This window comes from Dipteris shenzhenensis, chromosome 1 (assembly GCF_047967505.1).
Source record: "Dipteris shenzhenensis isolate YYH24624 ecotype China chromosome 1, Dip_SZ_1.0, whole genome shotgun sequence".
In the NCBI taxonomy this organism is placed as follows: domain Eukaryota; kingdom Viridiplantae; phylum Streptophyta; class Polypodiopsida; order Gleicheniales; family Dipteridaceae; genus Dipteris; species Dipteris shenzhenensis.
In genome coordinates this window covers 69259570-69282422 of record NC_141596.1, presented here as the reverse complement: position 1 = coordinate 69282422, position 22853 = coordinate 69259570, and the positions used below count along the sequence as shown (strand labels likewise).

Genomic DNA, 22853 nt, shown 5'->3' with positions numbered 1-22853 from the left:
TCACTAAGGCCATTGCTGAAAATTGAAAGCTGAAGTGCTAAGCTAGTGAACGAAGTAGTAGAAGTAGCAAAATATCAAGAGAGTATCAGGTACTCATAGCTAACGCTCCTAGTACACATGCCCAGGTTCCATATATCCAAGTAACCTAGTGGCTCTCTTATGAGATGTGAGAAGCTCTCGTATATGTGCCTGTTGAGCTCTCTCTCGATGTGGTAGAGGGCGTGGTCTCCTCGATCTCTGTATCCAAAGGGCTACATCAAGGGTGACTCCTCATCTCTGGCGGTTACCTTTGAGGAGGGCTGAGATGGAGTGGACCTCGATCGTGCGTGCCCTTCTCCGTCCTGCATGTAGAGCCTGTGTCTCTCGTCTGGCAGCATCGTGCTGGAAACCCCCATTGCGAGTCCATGATGATTTCATCTCATCAAGCTCCTCTAGTGGATGAAGTCCCTCTTCTTCCGATGGACCAAATGATGATATTATCCTTTGGTCATTTGGAGGTATGGGGAAAGAATCGAGAGTGATGTCATATTGGGAGCGGTGATCAAGGCATCTCTATCTTCTAGTAGGAGGGTATCATGGATATCAACAAAATAATAAGTGGTAGGCAGCATGGATAAGAGCTAGCTTGTTGTCAACCTGGATCTTTTGATACATAGATTGCTTCTTGGGTCACTGCCCATTCTCCAAAAAATAGGGCAAAACCTTTGAATGTTCTTGGACTTCACAAAAGTTTCAAAGGATTTATGAATACGCATAGAGTCCAATAGCAAATGAGCACAAACAAATAAAATAAAAGAAACCTGCACTGATCAAGTTCACTGTCGGTGTTGTAATAGCGTGAAATTGGCTAGCGCTTATTGACACTTGGTCCATGTTTATGTCACCTTAGAAGATAGCTGTAAACAATAGACATAGTATTAGGAAACTCTCTCTCTCTCTCTCTCTCTCTCTCTCTCCCTCTCTCTCTCTCTCTCTGTGCGCACGTCTCATAGACCTATTGGTATTCCGAAGACTCTCTCTCTCTCTCTCTCTCTCTCTCTCTGTGCGCACGTCTCATAGACCTATTGGTATTCCGAAGACTTTAATAAACTTTCTATCTTTCTTTCTTTCTCATGGGGAGACAGACAATATCGCCACATCACATAGATTATAGAAGATAAGGGACTGGACCTGGATAGGCCAAGTGCCAACAACAACCTATCACTGCCTTTGTCCTCGACGTCAGCCCTCACTTGATCCCGAGCCATTCATAGAGAGCATACATATGTCCAGCCACTTGGATGGACCGCTAATTTGTTGGTGGGTGGCCAAGGGATTCTCCTTGGTAGTTTTTCCACCCTTTGGGTTTCTCTTGCAATGTATTACTTTTTTTCTCGTCATAGACATCAGCCTTGGATAGGGGTGCCCGATTAGTGGTCCACCCTTAGCTTTCATTGTATCTGGTTTCTTTTCAGTCTAATAGACCCTTTGGTCTTTTGTAGAATTTCATAGCATGGAAACATGAGGGTTATCAAACTCCAAACATGAAAGGATTTGCAAAGACATCCATCTAGTACAAAAAAAGGCCACATAGGAGGGTGAGGATTTGGATGAATTGCATGGTACGTCTGAGAGGAGTGGGAACAGGTGGTAATGGAGTGAAAGAGGAATCAAACAAGCAACTAGACATCAGAAATCCAAACAACGGCAATATCTCTCATCCGGCACTTCCCAAAAAACGGCAATATCTCTATTGAAGTCTATTCTACATTTAGAGAGAGAAATCCCAAAAAAATACAAATAGAGCACCGTGATTTTGGCAAAAGAATTTGATGCTAAAAACAAGTTTCCATATCTGTAGAGGGTAAAGATCCACTTAAGCAGGCCAAGTAGACAATGAGGGCATTTATGCACAAGCATGTGGGAAGTTTTAGAAGACACAAGAGACAACACCCCAATGGACAGAGCATTTGCTCATCCTCTCAAGTTGATTCAACAGACAACTATGCAATGGTGCAAGCTCTCTCTAAAAAATAGGAGCTCACATGTACAATCCAAGAGGCTCCACTATAGTGGACTATCTTATCATCAACCCACATACAATACACATCATAACGTAATGCAAGTTGAGGCCAAGACCATCGAACCTGATCATAGGCCAATATCATTTGTAATGGATGGCATGGAAAAGGTAGAAGTCGCTTAGGTCTGCAAAGGTAACCCCTTTTTATAGATAGACCACAACAACCTAACATATACAAGCTAGCTTTGCAAAGAGCCCTTGAGTAACGTCATTGGCCAAATAGTTGTACAAGATGAACAAAAAATTAGCAAATGTCTTGCTGAGGACACCCCATCAATGCTTCGAAACTAGCAAAAGGAGGGAAGCAAGGGAATACCATGCAATAGACTGTATGATATGGAATGCAAAACAATAAGAGAGGCATGGACACTAGTACTTGAGGAAGAAAAACCGAGAACAAGACCTTCAAAAGAAGAAAGAAAAGGGATTCATTAAGGGATGCATGCTCTAGTCATCCTCTGCATTGCATGTGGTCTTTGCGTCCCTGGCTCCGCAGCTCCAAATCGTCTCTTCCTGCCGATCCACTCTACCTTCATGTCAAAACCTGAATCCACACTATCTTGGGGCTGACTCAAACACGTAGAAGTCTATGACATGTCGTTGTGCTTGGTCTATCCCTATCTCCTATGGTGCTATCACCTCTTGCTGCCCAATTTGCCTCAATAGGGTCTCTCTGTGCAACCGCATCCCAATCATATAGAGGCCAATGTAGATTTGATCATGGACGTGGATCAGTTGAGAGAGTGGTCCAAAGCCATGTCCCTCTTGATGGTGGCAATGGTATTGTCTCCGGATCTCATATAGAGTAGACAAGTACATAGGAAATGCTCCTGTTTCTCCACCTCCTCCAACGTGCATAGCCTACAGATCTACTGCTCTCTGGGTGTGCTTGCAACTCTCCTTGCCTCGATCCTCAAGTGATGGGACAAGACCCAAATCTATCCAATGGCAATCCTTAGTGCATGTGAAACTTCTCTGTCCCCAAGGTACTACGGTCTAATGATCACTTCATCCTCTAATACTCTCAAGAATTGGTTGTGGTTGAACTTCATCTTGGTGAGGAACTCTTGTTTCCCCCCCATAAGTCCATGACGTATGGAGCTGGAGAAGATCCAACCGTATGATACCATGGATCTCATCTTGTGGGATCAGGGGGATGGTGCATCCAAGCTATATTGAAAGCAGTGAGAGAGAGAGAGAGAGAGAGAGAGAGAGAGAGAGAGTATTAAAGTCTTCGAAAGACCAATGGGCCTATAAGACTATAAGAAACCCGATACAACAAGCTGAAAGGGTGGAGCTACTGAAACGAGCATCATCACCCATGCTAGATGCTAAATGTCACATAGCAATAGAATGCACCAGTACTACATAGTCCTAAAATCAACATCATCTACATCTACATCATCATCATCATCGTGTCAAATCTCAAGTCTAGTCCAGTGTATATAGAGGACACTGGGGGGGATCCCCTAGAAGGGAGGTCATGAAGAGCTTGTCTGAGAAAGAAAGAAAGTCATATTAACGTCTGCGGGTGGCCTCATGGGCCTATGGGACGAAATGCAAAATGTCGAAATTACTTACAACATCTTGATAAACCAGAGAGTCGAGGAGTGCACATGGCGTCTCAGCTCGAGGTTATTATAGCTAGCACATAACTAAGTTCTAGTCCTATAAAAAATGGCCTTTGTTACACCAATTTAAGGCTGAGGGTCTTTAGGTTTAGATTTGAATCTCTAATTAACGCCAATCCAACTCTATAAACTGCCTCCTTTTCAGCTTTGCGTGCATTCTTCACTTTGGTAAGTTCGATATTCCTTTGTTTGAGCTGAGTTGGAGTGAGCTCCTCAGCTATTCAAACCCGTGTAATGGCAAAGAATATTGTTTGTCTGGCAAAGAATCTTTACTCTTCCTTCCCTCTCATTGAAATAAACTTGTAGCTGTCTTCCTTGTCAACTAATGTCATTTGCATCCCATTCAACTTGTGCTATCTCCTTCTTCAGGCATGTGATTCTCTCCTCTAGATCGAATCCTTCATCATCATCAAAGTAGTCAAGGCTATCTTCTGCTAGCCCTTTAAGTGTAGTATTTTCTTATTCTGTACTCTACTTTCCTGCTCTTTGACCTCCATGTCTTTACTGCTAACATTTGCAGTCATCTTCTGCTTTTTGGAAGTTACCTGAGTAGTGATGATATCCTTTACTTTGGATACCAAACTGAGTGTTGGTGGAGACGAAGTACATTTTGTGTAACACTTCCTGGATAATTTCCCATTTTCCTTCCTCTTCCATATCGCTACTCTTCCTTTCTAGAGCTGCAATTCTAAACTTGAGCTCACGAATTTCCTGCTGCAAATAGTAAATATGCTCTTGTGGGTCGATCATGCTCACCATTTTCCTATTCTGTAGATAACTCTTTGCATATGGAGAGGGCATCTTTGAGAGAGAGAGAGAGAGAGAGAGTATTAGCATTAGTCTGTGAAAATGGTCCATGAGACTGAAAAAAAACAATGAAATCTAAGGGATGGGGCTGCTAAATGGGCAACCATATCCAAGGATGATGTCTGTAACGAGAAAAAATAAATGCATCACACTATCACTATTCCAAGAGAGAGAAAAGCCAAATAGGGGAGCAATCCCTCCGCTATCCATCTAAGTGACTCGACCTATGTATGTAGTCTGTGGGACCATGTCCATAGGTTGATTGAGGAGAGACGAGAGCTTGTCTGAGAGAGAGAGAGGAGAGAGGAATGGGGTAGAGGAGAGAGACGAACAGAGGTTAAAGAAAGAAAGAAAGCTTATTAAAAGTCTTCGGAAGACCAAAGGGTTTTTGAGGCTAAAAGAAACTTGATACAATGATCTGAGGCGTGGAGCCACTAAGCGGTCATCAACACCCATGACGAGTATAAAAAGAACGGAAAGTCCACAATCATGATCATAATGGGACTAATACATCGAGAGAGAAAAACTCTCCAAGGCGAGGTGTCAATCCTGAGAAGGGGGCGTCGCCATGTGAGGTTGTGGTGGTGGCATAATACTTGTGATGAGATGATGGCAGCTGCCGACATGCGTGGTCTGCTGTGGCCTTACGGCGAACAAGTGCCACTGTCACCGTTGTGGTTCGTGTCTTTGGTCTAGTGAGCATGGAGGGAAGTTCTTCCATATGTGCCTCAGTTCGCTGGCAAGTCCGTTGTTTCTCTGGCTCGGGTCCCTGTGTCCGTCGTCTCCGTAAGTCCTATTATTAGATGCTAACTGGCTGGAAAAAACTCAGTGATCATGCTCTGCGAGGAGTCTGGCTGTGTACCCTGATCTTGCCTACATGTATAGAGCAACGACTCCTTCTGTCATGAATAGAAGCTGCCAAGCATCTCTAATCTGGGTAGGAGTGGAGGCTTGATAGGGATTCGAAACCATCTTTGAAGAGCCAATGATAGCGATCTCAGATCTCATAGTACACAGGCGCATCTAAAAGCGAAGTACTCATTTGACTTGATCTTCTAGTGATCACATAAAGTGCAGACGCAGCCCTCTCTAGGTATGCCCTCTGCCCGACCACTTTCAATGCGAGGCACTGTGATAAGACATAGAGCTGTCCAATTGATCTCCTCAAGGAGTGGGAGAGGTGGATCCATGTGCATCCTAATGGATCAATAAAGTCCTCATTTGTAATCTGCACGCAGTGGTCCCTGTAGAAGTTGAGCTTGACAGAAATCTCCCGGGGTGCTAACCAAGTCCTAAATGTGTGCTGTAAGAGATCCTCTCGGATGGCCTAGTTCACTTGTCATATGCAAAAAGTTGGATGAAAGGAGCCTCGACACTATACTGGAAGGAAGATTAACATGTCTATATGTAGCCCCGCCATCTGCAAGTGCATGCATACCAATACCTTTGGTCGCCCTCTGCCGTCAGTGCCATGGATGACAAGAAGGTCAACCAAGGAAGCCTACGTCGCCCTATGGTGCAGGAGCCATACTATCTAATGTGATAGAGATATGTGATAACCTAAAACACCGCATCGAGCTGTACTTGGGATGCTCCGAACTCAGCCAATACTATTTGATGTGGAACTGAGGGCTTACTCTAAATCATCCGTGAAATTATGAGAACCTGAAGCCTCTCAATTCAAGCCCACTCTGTCTCTGATAGGTCTGGCCCCCAACAAGGGCTGCCATACATGCCTGCACGTTGGACCCAAAGAGTCAAAGAGGATGGTTTTGGTCCGGGGGTCTTGCAAGTGAAAATAAAAACACTACCTCTCGAGCCTGGCCAGTGTAGCTGGTCAGCATCGTGAAGATCGGGCTAGAGAAAAGGGCCCCCAAGTGTAGGATGCAACCACTCCACCGACAGTCCTAAGGTGAAATGCTCTCTCTGCATGGCTGCCCGAGACGTGTTGAAGATAGACATAGCCAGATCCTTTTCCAATCCTTACATAGATGGAATTTTTTATCAGATTGTAGGTCCAAAGATGTATTCATTCATGGATGTCTATAATGAATATAATCAGATTTCTATAGCGCCCAGGATCAGTCACAAAATTTCTTTATTATAAAATGGGTGTTTATGCCACCAAAGTCATGCCATTTGGTCTATGGTGTTTATGCCACCAAAGTCATGCCATTTGGTCTATGAAATGCACCATTTACCTTTCAAATATTCATGGTTGACACTTTTCGGATTATCTGAAGGTGTTGGCCATGTCCCATGAGTGCCTCGCTATCCCAAGCTTTGCTAGACTGGTACTTTGAGGGGGTCAGGCCCGAGGTCAAGTAGACCAAAACAGATCACTTCTTTGTCAGTGTATGTTTTTGAGAGACCCCTTGGGTCAAACCAAAGGGTACCATTACAATTCCACACAACCATATGTAGTCTATTTTGTACTCTCATCTCCAAGGCCCAACACCGTCATGTGCGTAGTCTATTTTGTACTCTCATCTCCAAGGCCCAACACCATCATGTGCTAACCCTTTAATTCACTCCTGGATGATCTCTTTACCATCTCTATATGCAGCCCATTTCAATTGCTTCCATCACCTTTACGATCCCCTCCCTCCGGTGTTCTTGTTGTAAGAGTGTAAGATCATCATCCAAGAAAGTGACGGTTCCCTTCAATGTTGCCAGACCTGTCTGTTATTGTCTGGAATCTCAGAACCAATGGCCTTGTCGGTGGGTCAGCCTTGCCCACCCTCCAAAAGCTGCCTTGAAAGTGAGGTTGACTCCCATCTTGGTGAACAAGGTCTTGGCATCCGCCATATGGGTATCCCCTATTGCAAGGCCTCTGACCAAGACATTGAAGAATTTGCTGTCCCGTCTCTTGTCCTCCTCAAGGGCATCTGATAAGATCTTTTTCTTAGGGGCTGATGTGCCTTTTCTGACCAAATCCTTCCACTACATCATCTTTGCCTCCCCCTTGCTGATTTGTTGTTTAAGTTATGTGTGATTCCCTTGCATTGTGGCCTGCATAGCTGCAATGTCTTTCTTGAGATTGGCATTTTCTGTTTTGATCTCTTCCATGGCTTTGCAAGTCCCTTCTGGAGTCCCTTTCATCTTTTGATTTTCTGCAATTCAGTCCCTAATGCATGCACCTTGTCCTGCAGGCTGGTTTTAACATATTCTTACTCTGCTTTTTCCTTCTCCCATTCCTCTCTCTTGGCCTTCTCTTTTCTCCATTCTTCCTGCACCTTTCCCCTTTGCTTCTACGTTGTCGCTTGCTGCTGAAAGGCGCTTGGAGAGGCTTGGAGGCCCGCCATCTGCAGATCCGCTCGAGGCTGTGAGGCTGTGGTTTGATCGCGGGCTGATAGAGTCGGGTGGAGCTGCCGCTGGGATTCTCTGTGTGGTTGCGGGCTGGTCATGACCTCCTTGAGTCAACCGGGAGCTTGAAACCTTCAAGGCTACTAGTTGATGAGTCATTGCAGCTCTAGCAAGATCGAAAGGTGAAGAAAGAGGATGAAGGAGAAGAAGGGGGGGCTGAGGGAGGGGAGAGTGAGGGCTAAGGGGAGAGAGGGGGATGAAGGAGGCTGAGGGGGGGAGAGAGGCTAGGAGAGGGGGCAGCAGGGGGCGAGGTGAGAGGAGGGGAGTAGAGGGTAGGCGGAGATGGAGGGAGGGCTAGGGGGTGAGGGCGGAGAGGCTAGGGGGTAGGCGGAGAGGGTAGAGGGTAGGCGGAGGGGCTAGGGAGTGAGGGCGGACAGTAGACGGGGTGTGGAGGGTAGGCGGAGAGGGAGGGAGGGCTAGGGGGTGAGGGCAGAAAGGATAGGGAGTAGGTGGAGAGGCTAGGGGGTAGGTGGAGGGGCTAGGGAGTGAGGGTGGAGAGTAGGGGATAGGCGGAGAGGTGGAGGAGGGCAGCGGGCTGAGACGAGAGGCTGAGGGGGTACGGGAGGGAGAGCAGAGGGCTGGTGGAGGGGAGGAGCTGAGTGGAGAGAAGAGGGGGGGCCGTACGGCTGAGGTGAGGGAGGGGAGCAGCACAGGTCGGGGAGGAGCAGCAGCTCCGCTGCTTTTACTCGTGTGGACAGCATTTGGATCCAGATCTGCCTCCATGGTGGAACTCCTCTGCCAGGTACTTCCATATTCTATTGGCTGTCCACATGACAGCTCATGTGCTGCCCATGTGGCAGCCCCATGCCTATTACTACCTTATGGTCCACGCCCCCGATGCACTCCTCTCTATGGGGGATCACAAGTGGGGAGGTGACTAGTCCTATTCCAACACCCCCTCTCACCGACCCACATTGGCCCGATCCCAATCCTCGATGAAGATGCTCTAGTAGCTCCCGTGTCCTAGCCCTCTGGAACACTTTGGCATTGTGATAGTCTTCCCAGCTGAGAGTAGTATCCACTAATTCGGACATCGAATTTAGCTTTAAACAAGGGACTGGTGGCGACTTTTCCTATAGATGGCGGCGCAGCTACAAGTACAAGCTCTAGTAGGAGGCGACAGCCAATGTCTCCAAAGGCCGGCTTCCAAAGATGGTAATGCTTCTAGCAATCTCGGGCAAGATATGACGGCGGCAGCTGAGTTGTGGGTCAACAGAAACTAAGGGCAAAGTCTCCCCAAATGTGCTACCTGTTTGCACAACGAGTGACGGCCCAAAAATAATGGGGGCTGATTCTCCTCTAATACGGTGATGGCTATTTCTAGCATTGCCGGAGAGGGGCAGAAACACCAATTGCGCCACACCTAATTTCTTAAACTACTCATTAGTTAAAAATTGAAGTTGCCTGCTGAGAGTCCAAGTGCCACAAATATGTAGTCTATCTAGCAAAGGGCAATGATAAAAAAGCTTGGGACACCATGATACCATGGTCTAGAGGTGGACAATCGAGGTTATGAGAATGCTTTGGATTTTCATCAATAAGAATATGCTCTAGTTTATGAGTAGAAAAGGTAATGGTCATGGCCAATCCGACAAACTTAGAAGAATTATATATATTATTGGGTTTGTCTAGATTTTAAAGATTCGTTTAAAAAATATGCTAAAATAGTTGTTTCAATGATGGATCAGCCCAAAGAGAAGGAAAGTATCTTTATCTGGCATGAACCTCAAAGGAAAACTAAAAGTAGCTATAGTGTAGCCCTTTTCTTAAAAGTATTGGACCAACTAACCATTTGTGTTTGAAATAAGTGCTAGTAATTTTGTTAATGAAGCGGTAATTATACAAAAAGATCATCTAGTAGCTTTTGAAAGTAAGAAGTTAGACCGTGCTCAATGGAATTACTAGGCATATGAGAAGGAACTGCATGATATAGTTTATGCATTAAAGAAATAGAGAGACTACTTATATCGCACTAAATTTGAGATCATATTTGATAAGAGAGTATCAAATGGATTTGCAATCGGCCTAAGTTTCAAGGAAAAAAGGCTAAATGGGCTAAATTAATGCCAGAATTTGATATCCAATTAACATATCGAAAGGAAATTTTCAATATAGTAGCAAATTCATTAAGTGGAATGCCAATAGTTAATGAATCGAGTCTTAGGAAATTCCAAAATGATTTCCTAGAGTCCATAAAAGCATGATACTCACTTTTTTGAAATATGAAAAGCAATTATTGAGAGGGATCCAACAAGTTGAGGAGCTTTCACAGAGGAGCCACATGGTAATGGGGACACACCATAGGTTGGCAACAAACGGCTCAAATGAAAAGAATATAATATTGAAAATGATTGCCTGCTCTACAAAGGTTGCGTATGTGTCCGGATAATAATGACAGAAACCACCAAATTCTTTTGGAGTGTCATGATAGTCCTAGTTATGGACACCCAAGAATTCAGACAATGTATGCACAATTCTTTTGGCCTGGAATAAATAAGGATGCCCAAGATCATGTTTTGAAATGCCGAAAATGCTAGGTCAAGTTGAACGCCTTAAGGTAAGTGGTTTGTTACATCCTTTGGAGATCCCCTTTGGCAAATGGGCAAACATCTCCATGGATTTTATTGTTGGATTACCTAGGACACAAAGAGGCATGATTCTATGTAGGTTTGGCTTAATTTATTCCAACCAATGAACCTTAAATTAGCAAAGCTACTAGTGGAGCATATTTATAGATTGTATGGGCTACCAACTGGTATTATTAACTACCCCATTTTTGAAAACGTCCCCATAGTTGATAGTAACTACCACAATTTTCTATTGATCCAAGGTAGACGATCGGTGGCTTTTGAAAGCAATAAACTTGACCCAGCTTAGAAAAATGAATTAACATATGAAGGAGAACTCTATGCTAATATCCATGCTGTGAAAAGATGGAGGTAATACTGAAATCCTCTTTGATCAAGAGAGTATCAAGTGATTGTGGAATCAGCCCGGGTTAAAAGGCCGAAAGGCCAAACGAGATGAATTAATACAAGTGTTTGATATCCCATTAAGATAGTATAAATAAAATATAATAGGTAGCCGATGCATTGAGTCAAATGCCTATGGTAAATGAGCTGTGTTTTACTCAGCTTCATAATGAATTCCTTACAAGGGAACATGATCATGCAATAAGTCTTTAGTGAAAGGGGTCCGATGGAGGTTTTATTTGTTAATGATGGCCATCCTATAGTTTCAACACTAGTAGTTAGCCTTGCTGTGCAAACAATAGATATTGGTGAAAATAGTAGCACTTGCCAACATGAATTATATGTGCCTTTTATTGGTGAAGCACCTACGATTGGTGCTGAGCAAGGACAGAATGGAAAAAGTGTATTATAGAACATGATAACTACTCTATAAGATTAAAATTTGTATCCCAGATAACAAAGACACCAAGCATCAATTGCTATATGGGCATCATGATAGTTTGGAAGACTCGTGCTCTTTTAGAAGATAGTTCTTCTAGCCTGGTATGAATAAGGATATCCAAGACTATGTTGTTAAGTGCCAGAAGTGCCAAGTTAATAAGGTAGGACGTCTTAAACTAGGCGGTTTGTTGCATCCTTTAGAGATTCCATCTGGCACATGGGAAAGTATCTCTATGGATTAGATTATTGTTACAATACATGGAAGTCATCTGTGGGGGTAATATTTCATCGATTGAGCAAGATGGCCCATTTCATTCTAGCTTGAAAATATGTGAAAAACCCTCAATCGGTAAAATTGTCTGTTGAAAGAGTTTTCAGATTATATGGTTTACCCACTGGTATTGTTATGATCAAGATACTACTTTGATAGCCAGTTTTGGAGGGTTAGAAACTAAGCTGAATATGAGCATACTCCGCAATTGGATTGTCTAATAAAATGCTATAAGATATGTTGCATGATTATGTTAGTAAGTAGTAGACAAATTAGGAAGAGTATCTTCCAATTTTAGAGTTTCCTATTATAGTGCAAAGCATTCTATCTACATGCTATATACCTAGATGAATCCAGGAACATTCCCAAACTCATCCTCTAAAAACACAACATAGTGCAGTTTCAATCTCAAGATAGTCACTCATAAGATTCAAAACCATAAACTCCATCATGCATAGCATGGACTAGCTACTATGGCATCCCCACTGACATCATTAGTGCCCAACTGTAGGTGTAGACCATAGTATAAAAATATGCTCTCACACATACAAATCCACCTATTTGAGCATCCATTTATACAAAGTCTTCATACTGAGTTTCTGTCGGCACTTCGGAGGCGAAGGGCAGACTCAGCCATGACGAAGGCTAGCACTAAAGAAGGTGGCTAATCCAAAAGTAGTACAAAATCTCTTCATTCAAGCTACAACTCCTTGTAAAGTCTAAACGATTTCATCTTAGTCTCTCCCAAACGAGCATCTAAATCTAGCTGATAAGGCAATGCACCATATCAAAATGGGAAAGATGCATGTGTGATGAGATTCCATTTGTTGTCAAAATTTTCTATAGGTTTGTTGCCATTTAAAATTGATATAGGAATGAGTTTAAAGATAGAAAGAATTATTGCAATACCAGTAGGCTGCAACTTGGTTAATGATTTATGGTTTTTTGTCTAGGACTCCACCATTTATAGGGCTTGAAAGAGAAAGGGTTGAAGCAGCCAAAGACTTTCTCCAAGACATGCATTAGATGTTGAGGCATGCCTAGGAAAGTATTAAGAAGGGCTGAAAGTTATATGGATGCAAAGTAGAATTCGAAGAAGGTCAGAGTTTATTTTGAGAGTACTTGAGTTGTCTTAAACTCTAAAGACTGGTGAATGCCCCATGTTGTCTCCAAGTTATTGTGGTCCATTCACAATACTTTAAAGGATTGGTGAGCTTGCTCATAAGTTAGCCTTACCAAAAGGCTGTAGAGTTAAGAATTCTTGGTATTAAAGAAAGGTGTACATTCCATACAATTATTCAAGAATATTTAGTACAGTGGAAAATCGGTTTAGAAGAAAAGGCTACATGGAAAAGTGTAAGACAAGACTCTGCTTTGCCCTCTATATATTGTGCGCTCCCATTAGCTTCTGTGGCTCCCAATTGATGAGGACAATGGGCCAAAGGCCCCCTATATATAGGTGACGGGCTGGTCTTCCCCCCACCCACTAGATCTGGCCAACTGGGTTTGCTGTAGACTCGATCCAAGCTTGCTATTCTACCAGGTTAGGCTAACCCTGCTAAGATTGCTGACCCAAACTTATTCTGACCTGCCCCACCTGGTCTACCAATTGGCGAGCCTGGTCTAGGGTCCATAAAACCCCCAACAGTCGTCCATTGTTAGCCTCTTAGTGCCTCTTAACTTGTTGGTTTGCTTGACAATTTTCCTTCTTGCAAACTTGTCATTCAGAACTAATTGGGCTTGTGTGCCTTGTTGGAGGACACCAACCATATCTTTTGAGTCCCATTCAATCTAGGGGATTGCTTCTATGACATGTTCCAGCTTTTCTGCCATGCTCCCATCCTGCCAGCCCATAGATAATCCTCCTATGCGTAGAATCCGGCTATTACTGGCTCTTTTCTCCTGTTCTTGTACTTCTTCATAAACATCCCATGTATTGGTTTTGTTGTCCATTTTGGCTGTAATTTCCTGTATTACTGATTTGACCTGAGTAGCAACTAAGTCCTAGACTTTGGTTACCAGCTTTGGTAAGAGCGCTATTTCACTTTGAATCTGTGATATTTCTTGTATGATTTCCGATTTTCCTCTCTTTTCCATATTGAAAACTTTCATCTCCAGAGAGGCGAGTCGAGCCTTAGCCTCTTTGAGTTCTTGCTGTAGATAGTAAACTTGTTCATGTAGGTTCAGACCTGCTAGTTTGTTGCATTGCCCTTGATAATTCAGATCATAAGGAGAGGGAGTCGGACAAAACCAGTAATGGCAGCAAAGGAGATTTTCTTCGTTGTAGGTGTCGAGGTACGAGTTGAGATAGTAGATTTCTTCTCCATGGAGGCCTTTGACTCCATGACGGCCTGAAAGTATTTTGGAGAGAGAGGGAGAGGAAGAGAGAGAGAGAGAGAGAGAGAGAGAGAGAGAGAGTCATCTTGCCTACATGGTCACCAGAAACGTTTTGAACGTTTTGAAGTTTCATAAGGTTTCAAAAATGTTCTCGCGTTTCAAAGACCCGAAGTTTTGTTTACCCCATCGGTCTACAGAACACATAAATAAGGGGTCCAAAACATGCAAAAGACTTTCAACTCAATAGTACAGTACTACAATCTAGAGACATGAGAAGGGGCAAGAGCTAGGACTCAAATATGGACTCTAGAGATACTAAGTTACAACAATCTACAAACTGAAGACATGTTTCTTGAGCATTAGGCCATGCCCTTGGGCCCTAGACCCTAGTCTCTAGCGTTCACAGTAATGTCAAAATTGAATTGGGGGCTATTTAATTTTTTGGGGGCCTTGATGAAAGCACCACCAAGTTGCAATTGTTAGTAAGGGTCTACTTGCTGTAGCTAACCTACTCAGCGGAAGGATCAGTCAACCTCTCTCTAATCTCTCATAAGATGGTGCAAAAACAATGAGTAGATGAACTGAAAACCAGGGCAAAAATGAATTACAAAACACTCAGTATATACATCCACAGTGTGGGAAACTTGCTCAAGATGCCCTACAATCATCCAGCAAATGTCAGGGAACACTACAGCTGAAAAATGAAGGCTGAACTTAGATCTATGGAGAGCCTATGGCCTGCTTAACAACTGGATGCCACCCTCGCCCCCCCCCCCCCCCCCAAGCAGGCCAGCCCCAGAGGAATAAAAAATGACTTGACTTAAGGCATCCACCACACTATTCAACGCGATAACGTATTTCAAAATCAAAATCTTGCATTAATTCTGCCCATCTAGCTTTCCGTCCCCTCAATTCAGACCCATCACACACATACTTGATTGATTGATGATCGGTCAATACAAGAAACTTCGAACCATACAAGTAGTGTCTCCAAACCTTCAAGGCATACACGACTGCATAGAGTTCTTTTTCTAGTGTGGGCCAACGATATTGGGTGTCGTCTAGCTTCTTACTCTCAAAAGCTACAGATCTGTCCTCTTGGAATAAAGCTGCCCCAATCGCAAAATCACTCGCATCGGCCTCAAAAACATAAGGCCGGGTAGGATCGGGCAATGCAAGAACGGGTGCTTCCTTGATAGAAAACTTCAAGGTTTCAAAAGCCTTGTTCAATGCATCATTCCAAGAGATCGACTGGATAGACCTGTGTCCACGACCTTTCAATATGTTTGTCAGGGGTGCCGTGATGTGTGAATAATCACGCACAGACTTCCGTAGAAATACCGTAAATCCTAGGAAAGAACGAAGTTGTTTCACAATCTGAGGGATAGGCCATTCTAAAACCTTCTGGATACGATCCAGATCCAGATCAATGCTAATACCTTCAGAAGAAATCTTGTGTCCTAAATAAATGATCTCCTTCATAAAAAAGTCATATTTACTCATCTTTGCATAGAGCTTATGCTGTCTTAGAATAACTAAGACAATCCGGAGGTGTCCTAAGTGATCCTCTAGCGTTCGGCTATATACCAAGATGTCATCTAAGAACACTACAACAAATTTGCCCAGAAAATCTCGGAACAAATCGTTCATCATTTGCTGGAAGGTGGCAGGAGCATTGGTGAAACCAAAAGGTAATACAAGAAACTTGTAGTGGCCATACCTAGTTCGGAATCCATCTCTTTTCTTTATACTCCAGGGAGTTGCTTAAGCTATGGGTGCAACTAAATTAAGATGAGATTTTGTCTTTTGAAAGAGTTTCTCAACTCACAACCATTCTTGTCCTTGAGTTTTGTTGTCATCCTCTTCTTCTTAATTTGACTAATAACGAGAATATTTACAAAGGTCAAGTACATAAAGAACAATAAAAAGTACCTTTTCCTTCATCTGACTCAGTGGTCAATTCCTTTAACTAGCCACCTCCCACTGTCTTCAACCATCATCGATGACTTTGGATGCATTGGCTTCATAATCTTGAACCAGCCCTTCATGTTGGATGTGTGCTTCGAAGCACCACTATGAACATACAAATCATCCTTATGCTCAATTGCTGCATAAGTCAAGGAATGTGCAATAATCAGAAAGAGCACTTCTTTTGTAATTATTTTGCAAACCTTGACTTTGACCCTTCTTTGGATTTATCATCCTTTTTTAATTCTTCTAATTTGCCTCCTTCTTATGTAATCCTTGGCAATGTGACCAAGCTTGTCACAATAGAAACATTTTCTTTTCTTTTTCTTTTACTCACTATCATTGGTTTGTCCCCCTTCAAGTTGTCGCGTTTGGGCTCACCTTTGCCACCTTTCCCTCTAGCAAGGAAGGCCTTCTCACCACCATCATCATACTTCTTCTCATGACCTTCTTCCTACATCATTAAGGACCCAAGCTCTTCGAAAGTGAGAGGCCCGGTCTGTTATCCGACTTTCGTGGTTGTCATGAACCATTGGAAGCTTCTAGGAAACGGTCTTAAAACAAGCATGGATAATTCAGTTAATCCACCTAGTGAACAACTAATACAAGCTAGTCCTTACCACGTTCACCTTAGTGAGATGGTCATGAACCTTATCACCCCTCCTCCATCCTCATGGTGAATAGTTGATTCTGAAGGGAAAGGATCCTTGAGGTATTCTTCGTCTCCTACAAGTCCTGCATAGGGACTATATTGTAGGTTAGTCCTGATAAGTTGTCAATAGGTTTGGGTATTCAAGCCCGTTGTGTGCCCCTCCCTGTAATTTCTAATATATTTCAGCATAGTTTGCATCATGAGCATAAGCTGCTCTCCCTATCACACATTCTCTTCTCCTGATCATGGAAAATCCCATTTTCGCTTGAGTTGCGCGAGGCGTCGCGGGCTCGATCGGGGTTGGGATGCTGCGGGTGCTCGGGGCGTCGTTGGCACCACGGGGATGGGACGGTGCGGGTGCTCGGGGTGTCGGGCCTCGACAAGGGTTGAAACCGGTGCGGGAGAACCGGTGCGGGAGATCAGAGGGCCATCGTAGTCACGGGCTCGATCGGGGTCGGGACGCTACAGGTGCTCGAGGCATCGTTGGCACTACAGGGACGAGACGGCGCGGGTGCTCGGGGTGTCGAGGCCGCAACGAGGGTTGGGACCAACACGGGAGATCATAGGGCCATCGTCGTCGGGATGCGATATAGAGAAACGGTAGGGTTTGCAGTGGAGCGATAAAAAATAGACGATACTTAGACACAACTGAAGAACGGAACTCAGAAAACATAGTGCCTGTCGGTAATATGAAAAACTGAATACAAGAAACTCAAGCAGTCGTGTCTCAAGGACCATGGTTGAGGCGAATCAGAAAGATGATTCCATGTAGAGGAACAGTAGAAAAGATAGCAGCAGAGGGAGCGAAACGCAATCCTTCGTGAAGCTCGATGATGATGAAGATGATGAAGGGCTGGAGCTGCCCTAGGAAATGGATGAAAACAGCATGCTCTGAGGAAGGAACCTTCAGGCTATCTGGAATAGCAACATGATGAAGAAAAGGAGCTCATCTGGCTGTAGATTTGGAGGTGTATGCGCAACAGAGGATGAGGAGATGTGGAAGCTTGTCGGCAGCCACTCAGGAGCAGATCTGGAGCAACAACTGGAGGTCCAGGGCTAGATCTGGTGGAGAGGAATAGAGGGGCAGAGGATGGAGCAGGCATAATAGCCAGATCTGGAGCAGGAGGGGCTGCAACAAAGGATGGAGGAGGTGAGAAGCAGCTGCAGGTCCTGTCCCATTAGAGTGAGGGGGTAGGGAGTCTTTTATAAGCCTGACCTAGCAGGTTGGCCAGCTGGTCGGCCAGCTAGTTGGTCAGTTCCTAGGTCGGTGGACCAGCCAGCTGGTCGGTCAATTCCAGGTCGGCCAGCTGGTTGGCCAGCTAGTCGGCCAGTTCGTGGCCAGACCAGCTGGTCGGCCTGATTCTGGCAGCTGGTCGGCCAGCCCTGTTTGGTGCACTTTTGTGCCTTTGATGCCCCTAAAATAGGGAGCGCTGCAAGCTGGTATGTTTGCCCCTAAAATTGGGGATTGTAGTTGCTTAACACCCCCTCTCAATTGCCAATTTGGAGGGGCAGACATTGTGTGCTTGGAGCTTCGTGTAGAGATGTCGACGGTGGTGGTGGCTATCCCTGCCAAATGCCCAAGAGATGCAATGCAAAAATGCAGCGAAGGTCACAAGAGGAGTGCCCTTGCAAGGAAATTGTTCACTTCCTCAAGTGCCTGAGTTACACGTATGATCAGCTGAAGTAAGAGCACTGTGAAGCTCAAGAGAATCAGCCACCCCCTCTCACCGCCGAAAGGTGGAGGAAAAACAAAGGTAAAGAACAAATATCTCGTAGCAGCACTGATAATCCAGAGATGGTGAGATTCCGCCAAAGGAAGAGGTCGTAGCTGAACAGTGAGCCAGTGTGTGCCCGATCTTGGACCTCGGGAGAGAGGAGTCTATCCCCGCCTCCATGAATGTAGAAGATTCGAAACAACAGTCATCAAGACACATCTGAACAGAAAGAGTCCTGCCTAGGGAGAACTTGTAGATCCTGGAAGTCGATGCCGATGGAGATCTGGTAGAGGTGAAGGATCATGACCTCCTTGTTCGAAGGAATCGGGAGTGTCAAGTCTGAAACCAAAAAGGGAGGGAGGGATGGGAGTAGAAGATGGAGGTTAGAAAGGGAGGGAGGGATGGGAGTAGAAGATGGAGGTAAGAAAGGGAGGGAGGGATGGGAGTAGAAGATGGAGGTAAGAAAGGGAGGGAGGTTCTCTCCCGTAGTGCGCAGCGGAATAAAGAGGGAACTGATATGTTCATAGGAGTGATGCTCCCCGTACCTATGGCCTCCATGAAGAAGCACGATCTTTAGATCACCAGAGATTTGGGGTCTTTAAATCACCATGGCTCTGATACCATATAGAGAAACGATAGGGTTTGCAGTGGAGCGATAAAAAATAGACGATACTTAGACACAACTGAAGAACGGAACTCAGAAAACATAGTGCCTGTCGGTAATATGAAAAACTGAATACAAGAAACTCAAGCCGTCGTGTCTCAAGGACCGTGGCTGAGGCAAATCAGAAAGATGATTCCATGTAGAGAAACAGTAGAAAAGATAGCAGCAGAGGGAGCGAAACGCAGTCCTCCGTGAAGCTCGATGATGACGAAGATGATGAAGGGCTGGAGCTGCCCTAGGAAATGGCTGCAAACAGCATGCTCTGAGGAAGGAACCTTCAGGCTATCTGGAATAGCAACATGATGAAGAAAAGGAGCTCATCTGGCTCTAGATTTGGAGGTGTATGCGCAGCAGAGGATGAGGAGATGTGGAAGCTTGTCGGCAGCCACTCAGGAGCAGATCTAAAGCAGCAGCTGGAGGTCTAGGGCTAGATCTGGTGGAGAGGAATAGAGGGGCACAGGATGGAGCAGGCATAATAGCCAGATCTGGAGCAGGAGGGGCTGCAGCAAAGGATGGAGGAGGTGAGGAGCAGCTGCAAGTCCTGTCCCATTAGAGTGAGGGGGTAGGGAGTGTTTTATAGGCCTGACCTAGGAGGTTGGCCAGCTGGTCGGTCAGTTCCTAGGTCGGTGGGCCAGCCAGCTGGTTGGCCAGCTGGTCGGCCAGTTCCAAGTTGGCCAGACCAGCTGGTCGACCTGATTCTGGCAGCTGGTCGGCCAGCCCTGTTTTGTGCACTTTTGTGCCTTTGATGCCCCTAAAATAGGGAGTGCTGCAAGCTGGTATGTTTGCCCCTAAAATTGGGGATTGTAGTTGCTTAACACGCGAGGGTGTTCGGGCGCCACGGGGTCCCAACCCGACTCAAGGCACCGGAGTGGGTGGAGGCACGCCGGGGTTGGGCACGACAAGACTGCGCTACGGGGTCAAGACCGATGTGACAACTTGAGGGCCAACGCAAGGGTCCACAAGGTCCGAGAGCGACGCGTGTGCGGGTGGGGTCGGAGGGCGACGCGTGTGCGCGAGAGTGCTGGGCGTCGAGGTCGGGACGCTACGGGTGAAGATTAAAGATATTCAGCCCCTTTGATTTACCTAGCAGATAAAATGGGCTGAGAGAATATGTGCTTGATACTTTGGTTTACCTTGAACTCTGCTCCATTTAAACACTGCTGCCAAAGCAAGGGTTCAGATGCGACCTGGCCTCCATTGAGCATGTAGTAGAGCAGAAACCTTCCTCCGCCTTGCTGGCAGACCATAATGGGGAGGCATGCCTACTCTTCACACCATCAAGGCTTGCCAACCAGAGTAATCCTTTCACTCGAGTGGGATTATGCAGACGCAACATGGGGACTGGATGGCAGAGTTTCTTCGAGCCAAGGGGTTCAGCTTGGCAGGCACCCAGCTCTGGCGCAAAACGAAACCCGCAAGGTCTATATAGAGTGCCTATTATCACCTTGAAAATTATGTCTTCTGATCCACTGGGCGAAAATCAACAAAGAAGATTAAACATGTGTGAAGGGAAGTGTTCCATGTGTTAATAAGTCCAAAAAGCAATCCTTGTACCCCAACTCGGTGACGATCTATCAATCGAGGGAAGTCAGCAACAAGAGAGATGAATTCGTGTTGGTTTGTATCGTCTTGCTCTTTAGACTCTAGAAGCAGTGTCAGCACATGGAGTGGCTATCTACAGCTGCCCCTACGAAGACAAAGCTTCTATAAAACGCTTCAGAAAGCTCGCTCCACTCTTCAAACGGTCTCATTGAGCTGCGCAAGAGTAGGAAAGCGAAGACTATATTCACTGATAAAATGATAAGAGCACAGCGCCGTAGTGCTTTGTTATTTTCTTTTAAAGTTAATTAATTGTGTGTGTCAAATTTCCATATTTTTAATAGCCCAATGTCTTAACCAAGATGTATTACATTCATAGGTGGTTTGAGTTAAAGTTTGTAAGTGTAGTGTGCACATTCGAATGGTCAAACCAATGTATGAAAGTGCTTCCGGCCATGTAGTTGTGGTGGTCTTTGTTTGTCCAAATATGGTCTAGAGTAGACATGTCGATTGTTGAGGGCACATGTATTAGTTGTTTCACGTTTTGTTGGCACATGAAAGCACCGATTTTGGACATATTTCTTGTTTTCTTGTTGAAGTCACCCATAATGTATATTTCTGTGTCCTCATTGACTTGGACGAGCAGTTGCAGTGCACATATTAGGCTTTGTGTTTTGGCATGAGGCGATTTGTAAAAGATTTAGTATAGCTAACTTTAGATAGAAGTTCTGTTCATGTATTGTGAACAAGCACTCTACTTCTTCTTCATTATAGTCAATGAGTGGAAGGTTTCCTTTGTAATATGTAGAAATTCTGAGGCCTTGGTTTATGGAGATGTTACAGAATCTTGGAAGTTTGGACCTTGTTGAGTGAGATGCATGTGTCTCTTGTAGACAGAGTATTATTGTTGTAAGGATACTTTCGCTTTGAATTATGTCTACATTGTATAAGTGGGATGATCTCATGTGATTTTGAGCAGTTTTTGGTCTTTAAATAAGTTTCTTTGTAGAGGTTTCCATGCACAATTGCATTTGTAAGTGTTGGAAACTTGTTGTAGCCTACTTTCACATGTTTTTGCCTCTAGTTTTGTTAGTATGAAAAGATGGGTTGGGTCTTGAACATGAGATAGTACAAGTAGACAAGCCCATGTGATTTGAATGCCAAATTGTCCATGGAGAGGCCTTGTGCTCGATGTATTGTTCTTGCCGCTTCTGGTTGTATTGGAAATTGTCGACGGCAAATAGTGTTGAGGTAGATCTTTCCCACTTGGAAAACCTATAATAGTGGTGTCCATGTGTGGGAAGTGTCCATGTTGTAGAGATTATTATGTTGAGAACGAGCTTTCCTGCCAATTCTTTTATCAAAGAATACTATCCAAACCACTACTGGTTTGGTGGTTATGCTTGAGTTTCTAAATAAACCATTTGCACCATTGAGTATGCCATCGTCAATGTACTAGTTGTGTTTGGGCTATTAATTGTAGGCTTGCAATGAGCGATTGTGTTTTTTAATTATTTCTTCATCTGAGAGACTTGGTGCTTTTTTATTCATCATGTGTAGGTTGATATCTCTACAAATCAATATGTGGTACTCATGTGGTAGTTTCTTAAGGATATGATCAATGTGGTGACGAAAGCTCCACTATCATATATAGGAGGGACTTATGTTTTGAGACTCTTAGAATCTATTCTACATATTAGCCATGGACAAACTACAAAATACAATGATTTGTTGACACATGGTAGCTTGGACAAGAAGGCCTAGGAAATGTTGCCATCCACTTACCACCCTTGGACTCTTGGACTCTTGAATTATCACTATCTCTTGGATTAACACACATGCACACTCATATATACACATATGCATGTGTGTCTGTGCACGTGCACACACACACACACACACACACACATGCACAAGACTAGTATGGGCACTTGGACTCTTAGGCTCTTAGACTACCACTCTTGGACTACCAATGGCCCACATACACACACACACACACACACACACACTTGGACTACCAATGGCCCACATATACACATGCCAAACACACACACACACACACACACACACACTTTTTTTTTTAATAGTAAAATCCAGTGCAGTGTATTTATATTCTCATAAATATACAAGATGGCAAGTCTCCAAAATGGAGAGTATCCCAAAGATCAGAAACATAAAAAGAAAAGCTCTATGCAAGAAGCATATATATCACCCTCATGGCTGGCATCATATAAGGATTGCCGCAATGAGGCTCGGAAAGATTCATATGACTTGTGAATCTACCAACCCAAGTATGCCAAATTATGCTCACTCCAGATTGTCCAAAGAGCCCAATATCTCACCCATGAGAGAAATACTGAGTATTGAGACAAAGACCTCATACATTTGCCAAATAACCAAAAATGTTTCCCAAATCTGTGACTCGGGA

At 44.4% G+C, this 22853-nt stretch overlaps 1 protein-coding gene across 1 annotated transcript in view; it reads right to left on the bottom strand.

The window, feature by feature from the left end:
- LOC147906289 (uncharacterized) overlaps window positions 1-20671 on the bottom strand; it is a 48274-nt gene extending 27603 nt beyond the window's left edge. Inside the window, exons 1-2 of the mRNA XM_087384075.1 lie at window positions 20441-20671; window positions 801-896 (exon numbers count right to left, since the gene is read on the bottom strand). Of these exons, the coding sequence (XP_087240201.1) occupies window positions 801-873 (73 nt within the window). The 5' untranslated portion in view covers window positions 874-896; window positions 20441-20671. The remainder of the gene's footprint in view (window positions 1-800; window positions 897-20440) is intronic.
- Window positions 20672-22853: the final 2182 nt, after the last annotated feature.